The 9,245-nt window shown below is 53.3% G+C and overlaps 1 protein-coding gene across 1 annotated transcript; it reads left to right on the top strand.

The window, feature by feature from the left end:
• Positions 1 to 1,852: 1,852 nt before the first annotated feature.
• LOC104380961 (lipase member M) lies at positions 1,853 to 5,878 on the top strand. Its single transcript, XM_009988575.2, has 9 exons — positions 1,853 to 1,954; positions 2,321 to 2,438; positions 2,868 to 3,066; positions 3,182 to 3,291; positions 3,592 to 3,728; positions 4,437 to 4,583; positions 5,076 to 5,147; positions 5,421 to 5,486; positions 5,645 to 5,878. Exons 1-9 carry the CDS (start codon positions 1,853 to 1,855, stop codon positions 5,876 to 5,878), a joined length of 1,185 nt encoding a protein of 394 aa, XP_009986877.2.
• The last annotated feature ends 3,367 nt before the right edge of the window (positions 5,879 to 9,245 follow it).

The raw sequence follows: 9,245 nt of genomic DNA, 5'->3' as shown, positions 1-9,245 counted from the left end.
CTCAGAGCAGGACTATGTCCAGTGCTAGCCCAGGCCAGCCCTGGTTCTGTCCAGCCAAGCCTTGAAAGCCGAGATGTAGACCCAAGGGAAAGAAGCTGTTTCCTAGGTGACACCTAGAAAATGCAATTGGTATGAAAACTCAGGGTGAGTTTTGCAACAGGAGAAGAGCACCGGGAAGCATTCTGCTATGTCTGGCGTGGGGAGGGCCCTCTGGCATCTCCTAATTCCTGTGCAGGCTTGGCTTCTAGGTGCCTTGTAATCCACACTGCTGGCTGAAGGGGCTACTTCAGTAATTTGGTCCATCTCCGATGTCCCCAGGCACGGCCTGCGACGTCTCGCCTGCATCTGTGTGCGACTGAGCTGGTGAAGGCAGCCTCTGTAAGTCCTTCCTTCCTTCCTGCTGTCCTCCCCACCTTCCTTCCACGCGCAGTTTGGAGGGGCTGCACACTCAAAGCACCTTAATAACGGTGATTTGCGCCAACGGATCCAGCCTGCAGTGGTGGCCACCGGTGTGTGGCAGGTGGACAGGATGAGTGGCAGTAGGGGAGATCAGGTTTAGCAAAACTACTTGTTTACAGGATCACTGGGCAATCCAACCTCTCCTTCCTCCAACCATCACAGCAGTTTAATCCCAAGACATCCTCACTTGCACGGGGAGATGTAGGCACCAAGATGTTGGTGGTGGACTTGAACCCAGAGCAACACTTGGGCTGACTCTTTCTTTTAATGTGTGATAGTGAGTTTTTTCTGTTGCTCACATGGTGCTGTGCAGTGGGTAGGTATTCCCATTTTCCTCAGCAGCCCAGAAAGACCTTTCCATGCTGGAAGGATGCTGGGAAAATGCATCCAAATACCTCCTCCAGGAGGCATAGAGTCTTTTCTAGCTTCTGCAGCAGGGTCACTGGGGAAATAGACTTCTCTGGACCTGTCCTGAACTCTGGATCCCCATGGGCTGGGATGGTGGGGGTGGCAGGGCACACCAGGAGCACATGGCAACAAGCTATAAACCACCCAAGGCAGGGATGGAGCAGGGGAGCTCCTGCAGATCAGAGCTCTGACACAATCCCTCCTGCTTGGGGGAAGGATGTTTTTCCCAGAGAGGGGGTGGCTGGAGGCGGCTTGTCCCACACTGCAGTTGCAGCTGGACCAAGGTCCGATGGAAGAGGTCAACAAGACATGCTTGGGATGGGTTCCTAACCGCACAGGGGGCCAGGAAGCATTAGGAGGTGGATTTTGGTGGGAGATGATACTGACATATTGAGACACCTGCAAATACAAAGCTTAAGCCAGTGGCCACATGGCGTGGATGTGGCCCTCAGGTGGCCGATGGGCTCTCAAAGGCTGGTCACATCCCTGCAGAGCAGTCACCTTCATCTGCAGAGGGGGCTCGCTCGTTCCAGGTGATGTGCGGCAGCACCGGTGGACTTTAACACTCAAGGCAGGGACCATAAAAGCAGCTCTGCGGGGTCGAACCGGAGATCTGGGTAGCCTCTGCTAGCGTCTGGAGGAGGAGTCCTGGGGAAGAGCAAAAGGGCAGGACAGCAGCTGCGGATGTGGCTTTCCCTGAACCCCTGCCAGCCCCAGCTGTGCCCGGCTCAGAGCCTCCCCCGGCCAGATGTGCTCTCTTTCCATTCCATCCCCTGCATCCCTTGGGGACCCCCAGCTCTCACCATCTGTGTGCCACTGGGTGCTCTTGCTCAGCTGGTTTCAGCCGGAGCTGTGGGATGCTGTTGGGTCCCGTATGAGGCCGAAGCCGGCATGGTTTGGGCTGGAAACACCCACTCCACATTGCAGCATCAGGCATCGTCCTCATGCCGACCCCGTTATCCCCCAGGTGCTGCGGAGAGGCGAGATGTGGCTGTTGCTGGTGGCCCTGTGCCTGAGCCAGGGGCTGGGCAATGCCGTCCCACGCACTGGATTCAGCCATGACAACCCCGAGCAGTTCATGAACATCGTAAGTGCTGGGGGGGTTCAAACACACCTGCACGGGATGTGGACTTTCTCAGGTGGTGTGCCCAAAGTCCTCCCTGAGGGACCAGCTGGGCTCTCCCCGCCCTGGCATTTGCACCCAGGGTCAGCTGGGGGGCTTGGGGCACCAAGAGTTTCCTGTGTTTGCATGGGTGTCACTCATTTCGTGCCCTCAGCTTGAGGCTGGTCTCTCCCTGGTCTTCCTCTAACGTAGATGGACCTTCATGTCTTGTGTGTGCAGGCAAAGGTGACACTGGAGAGCATGGGTGGTGGGAGTGGGTGTCATTGGGTCAGGCACAGGATGACGGACACCAACGGGTCACCTTCTGTCCTCGGACTGTTGTCCCTGCAGAGCCAGAAGATCCGTTTCCATGGGTATCCCAGCGAGGAGTATGATGTGCTGACAGAGGATGGCTACTTCCTCGGCCTCTACCGGATTCCTCATGGCAAAGGGGACGCTGAGCACTCAGGTGGGCTCGGTTTCACCAAGGGGGAAGCAGCTGTGACCCTGCTCAGAGATGAGGCAGCGTGCAGGGAGAAGCCAGTGTGGACACCTGTGCCTTCACATACGGTTTTGGGAGCTGGAAGAGGGATGAGAAGTTTTTGCCCAGCTGCCCTGAGCCGTCTCTGGAGATGTAGGAGCACATCATCGTGTTTTGCTGGGTTGGAGATGACCAGAGCAAACCCATTGCCCTGGTCCAAGGTTTCCTTATAGCTCAGGGCCAGGGGTGGTAAAAGTCCTTCAGACAAAAAAGCACCAGCAGAGCCTGGGAAATCACGGCAGAAGGGAATATTTCATGTGCAGCCTGCAGAAAATAATACTGAGATGCGCAGAGCTGTTTTATTTCCACATGGGAAGGGGTTTTCTTGTGTGAAGTACCAGATTTCTCCTCTTTCAGGATCCAGGTCACCCGTGTTGATAGTGCATGGGTTCAGTTTAGATGGTGGTGACTGGGTGGACAACCTCCCCAGTAACAGCCTGGGCTTCATCCTCGCGGATGCGGGGTACGACGTCTGGATTGGGAACAACCGGGGCAACAGCTGGTCCCGCCGGCACCTCAACCTTTCTGTCGACCAAGAGGAGTTTTGGGATTTCAGGTGAGGAGGCCACCAAGGATGGAGCTGGGATGCTGGGCTGTCAGTGCCGACCACCTGATGTCCATGGGAGGTTGGGAGATGGGCATCTCCACCAGCTTCATCCTTTGTTCCCCAGCTTCCATGAGATGGCCGTGTATGATCTCCCTGCCATGATGGGCTTCATCCTAAGGCAAACTGGGCAGGAGAAGCTGTTCTACGTTGGCCACGCTCAAGGCAACTCTCTGGGTGAGTGAGGAAGAGGAGCAGGTGGTGAGTGGCAGCAGAGTGCTGAGATGCCATGGGCATCGATGTCCATCCCAAACTGGAGACTGCTGGGGCTGTGTTGGCCTGTGGGGCCACTTTCTCCACCTGCCTTCTTGGTCCTTCTGGATGGGAGATGTTTGCCACATCTTGCCCAGCCGTCCTGGGCTGCGCTCACATTGAGGAGCGTTTAATTTTTTTTCAGATCCTACGTCTCAAACAGGAGGTCTGGGACGAGCCTTGTCACTGTTGAGGTTATCGTTGTGATCTCTTGCGGCTTTTCAGGTTTCATAGCGTTTTCCAGCATGCCACAGCTGGCCCAGAAAGTCAAACTCTTCTTTGCGCTGGCTCCTCTCTACACCTTTCATCACGTCAAGGGCCCCGTGTTACAGCTGGCGTTTTTACCAGATGTGGTGCTGAAGGTAGGTGAGATGTTTGTGTGTTGGCACTATTGAAACCTCGGAGCTTTCGGCAACTGACATCCCCCTTGCTGCCACCGTGCTCCAAGCCCATGCCTGTGGCCGGCGTTGGAGGCATGTGTCAGGAGATGAGAGGTCTCAAGGTTCCAAACAGCAGGGATGTCCCTCTCCACCCAGTTGAGCACAACCAGATTTCACTGTTTAAAATATTCATACCTCTCCATCATTTCTGCCTATGTTTTTGCTTATTGACCTCACCACACCTCAGTGCTGTAGCCCAGGAGATGCTCAGAGTAGCCCCACACCACCTCCCTTCCACCCTTTGCTCCGGCAGCTGGAGAAGGGCTGGAAGAGGAACTGGCACTCTCCCTGGACATGCTCCACCTGAGGAGCATCTGTCAATGGAGGTGGCAGATAAGTGCTCTGAGTCTGGCCATCCTGGGCTGAGCTTCGGAAGCTGGTGCCTTAGAGATGATGCACCAGGATGATGGGGACGACAGCATGATGTGGAAAGGATGGTGATGGTTTCGTGCTGCTCTGAGAGTTGGGTGTGACCATGGGTCAACCTCCTGGTGAGGCTGGCTAGCCCAGATGTGTCAGCAACCATGTTGAGGAGTTGCCTGTCGGCGCTGGCTGGGGACAAGCAGTTCTGGTGGAGAGGAGACGTATGTTGCGGGACCTGCCACGACCTGTTTCCTTGTGCTCTTGCAGGCAATATTTGGAACAAAACAGCTGACTCTGGTGGGGAGGAAGGAGAGGGCCATCCTTGCCAAGACGTGCAGCAACCTGCTAATAGCTGAACTCTGTGAAAACGAGATCTTCCTTATTGGCGGGTACAACAAGAAGAACTTGAACGTGGTGGGTGCATCAACTTCTCTAGGTCACAGCCGTCTCCAGTTCTCCTAGGCACCTGGAGATAGCTAATGAGACACCAAAATGAGTGTAAAAAAACCAAAATAAGGTATGAAAAGCACCATTCAAGACAGTGTTATCTGGAGATTTCTTTCGGTGGTGTTGGGGTGTTAAACCTAACGGAGGCTTCAGGAGGAAAGAATCACTTGTGGTCTTGTCTGCAAAGGCAAGGCCCTCCTGCCTCCTGTTCTGCTTACCTGTGACAAATCTATAGAGAGAAATAACAAATAAATTCACCAGACCAGTTGCACTCCCATTTTAAAGCAGTGGTTAACTGGTTTACCTTTAAAAGCTCCTCCTAGCCCTGACCGGAGTAAAGCTGCTGGAGCGTATAACGTTTGTATTGCAGTTATAAAACAGAATGATTTATTTTTTTTTTTTGTTCCCAGACACATTTTCATCATTCTCAGCTCACTTTGGAAATTCTTTTTCCCGCAGAGCCGACTGGATGTGTATCTTGCTCATTTCCCAGACTACACCTCAGTAAAAACTCTTCTCCACTGGGGACAGGTAGAGACTCTGATTTTATAATGCCTGTAACCGATATTTTTCCTTTTTCCACCTGTGAATATGGTGTTTTACAGTGCTGCCTCATTCACCCCGGACACAGGTAAGGAGGTAGGACCAGACAAAGCCAAAAAAAGTGATTTTTAAGTTGCTGCACCAAAGTTTTTCCCAAGAGCCACAACTGCTACCTACTGCTTCTGGCTGGCAAACGCAGAGCCACCCAGATGCTCGTCTCTGTCCAGGGTAAGGATTAACCCTTCACCCTCTGCTTTCCAGACGGCCAAAACTGGGGAGTTCAAGCAGTTTGACTATGGGAAGAAGAACCAGGAGAAGTACAACCAGGTAAATGGGATGAGGATGGCTAGGACCAGGATGGGGGTAGCCTCCTCCAGTGGCCAGCGTGGCCCAAGTCCTCTGGGATGCCAGGGGCAGCACACCCCATCCATTAGTGCTATTAGTGCCAGAGCCTGTGAATAACTGGAGCGTTTCCCCCCTCCCAGACAACACCCCCCTTCTACAGGATAGAAGACATGACGGTGCCGACCACCCTGTGGAGCGGTGGGGAGGACTGGGTGAATCCCCCTCTGGAGACTCAGCGCTTGATCCCCCGCATCACCAACCTCGTTCGCCACGAGCACTTTCCTGACTGGAACCACTTTGACCACCACTGGGGTCTGGACGCCCCTCAGTGCCTGTACAGGCAGATGGTCGCTCTGATGAAGCAAAATCCATGAGCGGTCCACGTGCTGCCCTGGGATGGAGGAGCCAATGGTTCCCACGTGCCTAAGGGCATGGGTTTTGCGTCAGGGCTGCCACTCTGCTCTTCCCTTCTTAAAAATGTCTCCTATCACCCCATTCCTCACCGATTTAACGGCTTGAATGCAACGGTGTGATTTCCACCTGCCCTCTGTGACTAGAGATTGCAATAAACTCTTAAATCGCAGCCCAACTCCCACCCTTTGCTTGGTGGCCCTCACTGGGGTTGTGTTTGCACCTCATTGCTGGTGCGAGGTGTGCAGGAGACCCTGTTTGTTTGTGGGGTTTTTTTAGCTGTTGGCTGGTTTTTTTTTAGCTGGCTCAGGGCATTGCAAGCACAAAATTTTACTCCAGGAATTGAACATATGCTTTGGGTTGTGGGTTTAGGTGAAGGATGGGTGGAAAGTGACTGTGTCTGTGAGTTCTGGAAAGGCTGGAGGGGGTGAGAACTGACTGCAGGAGAGAAATGTTCCTCCCAGTAGAATGAAACCAGAGAGGCTCAAGCACATCACATGCCTGAGAGGTGATGAAAGGGAAATGTATGGGCCTTGGCTTTAGGCTATGTCTTTCTTGGGAGACAGCCCACCCAGAAGAGTGGCCCAATGTCACCTCCTGGGGTATACCTTATGGTGAAAACCCAGCTGTGTTTTCTAGGATGTTGAATTTAACATGGCTCACTGTGTTATCTACGAATAATGATATGTTCTTGACATCTATATTTGAAAAATATCTGTCTACTTACCTACCTATTCTTTCTATCCATCTATCTATCCCTCTGCCTACCTGTTTTTTCTATCTGTCCATCCATTCATTCATTCGTCCATCTATCCATACCTCCAAGAGATGTGTGATGTTCACCTGTGAAGTCTATTTAGTCTATCAAATTCTATGATCTGTTTAAGATTATAGATTATAGAATGGTTTGGGTTGGAAGGGACCTCAAAGATCATCAGTTCCAACCCCCCTGCCATGGACAGGGACACCCTCCACTACACCAGGTTGCCCAAAGCCACATCCAACCTGGCCTTGAACACCTCCAGGGATGGGGCATCCACAACCTCTCTGGGCAAACTGTTCCAGTGCCTCAGCACCTTCTTTGTAAAAAATTTCTTCCTTAGATCCAATATAAAGACGCGCGGGAAGAGCACTGTGAACAAAAGGCAGGGGTTGAAAGGAGAATTTCATAGGGCTCGGGGCAAAGGACCCCCCAAAGAACTGATTTCGGTGAGACGTTCCCAAACTGCCTACCCGTCCCCGCAACACCGCACACCGGGTGCCCACGCAGAGACAGGGCATGAAGGTGTGAAGACACGGTCTGAGCTCATGCTGTAGGTAAATAGCCCAGAAATGTCCTGCGTGACCCCCGTCCCGTGTAAGCATGGAGACACAGCAAGCAGCACAGGGGCACTGGGTTTCGTGGGGGATGAACAGGAAGGGTCTTGACAGCCTCTCCCTGCCCTCTTGCTCCGCTGTCCCATCTCCTTGGGACCCTTGTGCCCCAGGAGCGCGGTGTGCTGTGGGAGGGACAGCTGCGGGGTCAGAACGAGGGCCCGTCGGTTCGGGGCCCCTGGTTGAGCCTCCAAGGTGGCAGTGAGAGGATGGAGGTGTGCCTGATTCGAGGTATTTCCCAGGGAAGAGATGTTTGCCCCAGGTGCCTTCCCACGTGGTCTGACGGGTCTCCATCTGATCAACCAGGCTGAAAAGCAAAGGTACGGGATGAAACTTCAAGCTTGCAGGATCTGTGAGCGGAGCTGCTCGTGCGTCCCATGGGATGCTGCTTCCACGGGCTGCTCATGTGAAAGTAAAGGTTCGTTTTACAAACACCACACTCTGTCCCTCCTTTCTTCCCCGGCTTTCCTCCCTGGCCAGTGGTGCTGGATATACTCACCGGGAGGGAAACCAAACTGCACGTGGTCACAACCAGCCGAGGAGTCGTTGGCCCTGGACGGGGTGCTCTGCAGAGCGCCATCGCCATGCCACTGCGAGGATGTGGTTGGCACCAGGGAGGGAAGAGCAAAGCTGCATGTGCTGGCACGGTGCAGGATGGAAGGACACTGCCTGCCCCTTGCGATGTCCCGGAGGGCTGGATGTGGGAAGGGGCTCGTGATGCCCGGAGCTGGGATCCACTAAGTCCTGCAGCACAACCTCGGTGGTGCCCACCAAGGGAAGAGTCAGACTGGGCTCCAGGGTGGTGAAGTCTGGGGAGAAGAATCACCAGGTTATTCAAAGGGAGGTGAAATATAAAGACATCAGCTGGATTTTGGCCATCAGAGCTGGAGAGAGTCGTGCTCGTCAGCTGGCAAAATAGTTGTTTGCCTGTAGACTGGTACGTGATTCTGGCTACCAGTCTCTGCATGCAGTAAAAGATGCCCGCAGTGATCCAAAGAGCAGGTTTTAGGACCCGTCATCCAAAGAAAACAAAAACGCCGACAATCCGGGTGGATTAAGACTCAGCGAGATTAATTTGCGACCTCTGCATCCCTCGCCTTTCGACAGAGAGAAAAACATGTTTGAAGGATAAAGCGTTGCTCTCGAGCCCAAACTGACGTCAGCAAAGCAGCTGGTGGGACTGGAAAGCTGGTCTCAAACCACCGACTGCTGCAGTGCATCTGGTGTTGCCGCCGCCGCCACCACCACCAGCCCCATCGTGGATCTCGGCAAGGCGTTGTGCTCTATTTACATCGGTGTTTGCCAAGCCCTGACCTGCTTCCGAATAGTCAAATGAGAAGAAGTCACTTCAAGGAGCATCAGTCAAAGTCCATCTGTCAAGAAACTGCCAAATCAAGGGTTGATAAGAGGGAAAAATCGGTGGGCAGGGTTGGAGGCTGTTGCCGTCCGTTTGCGACATAAATGCCAGGGCTGATGAGGACAAATCACATCTGTGCTGGAGGCTGCACCTTCAAATAACACACTTTGGGCTCCTCTTTCAAGTGACACCAAGTCAGACTCGTGTTATTTCATCCACGAAACGATGAGAACCTGGAGAAAGTCGTAACCACTGTTTTATATCGCTTCCCAAACAGGGATCTTCCACGAAGAATGAGTTTGCTGCACTGAACTGGAGAAGCTCAGGAGCCAAGGACTAGCAGGTCTGGCTGTCACTGGCACCGTGTCAAACCCAGCTATAAACTTGCTGAGCCTCACCGGAAAAACCAGCCTGGAGATTTTTTTTTTGCCTCCCTGCTCCTACAGGGCCTGCAGCAGGACCTGCCTTTTGAGACAGGAGCTGGGATTTCCAGCCCAAACCTGAAAACGGCCAATTTCTATTCACGTGCTCACGGGCCCGTTTTGGGCTTTCGCCCGTAGTGCGGTTTGACCTCTTCAATGATTTAAAATTAAAAAAAC

This window comes from Tauraco erythrolophus, chromosome 9, assembly GCF_009769465.1.
Source record: "Tauraco erythrolophus isolate bTauEry1 chromosome 9, bTauEry1.pri, whole genome shotgun sequence".
NCBI lineage: Eukaryota > Metazoa > Chordata > Aves > Musophagiformes > Musophagidae > Tauraco > Tauraco erythrolophus.
This window is presented reverse-complemented; position numbering and strand designations above follow the sequence as displayed.

Bases quoted from the DNA above. Each gene is read 5' to 3' on its own strand.
- LOC104380961 (XM_009988575.2), top strand. From the start codon at position 1,853: ATGTGGCTGTTGCTGGTGGCCCTGTGCCTGAGCCAGGGGCTGGGCAAT. The intron at 3,729-4,436 runs GTAGGTGAGATG...GTGCTCTTGCAG, and splicing joins TACCAGATGTGGTGCTGAAG to GCAATATTTGGAACAAAACA. The intron at 4,584-5,075 runs GTGGGTGCATCA...TTTTTCCCGCAG, and splicing joins ACAAGAAGAACTTGAACGTG to AGCCGACTGGATGTGTATCT.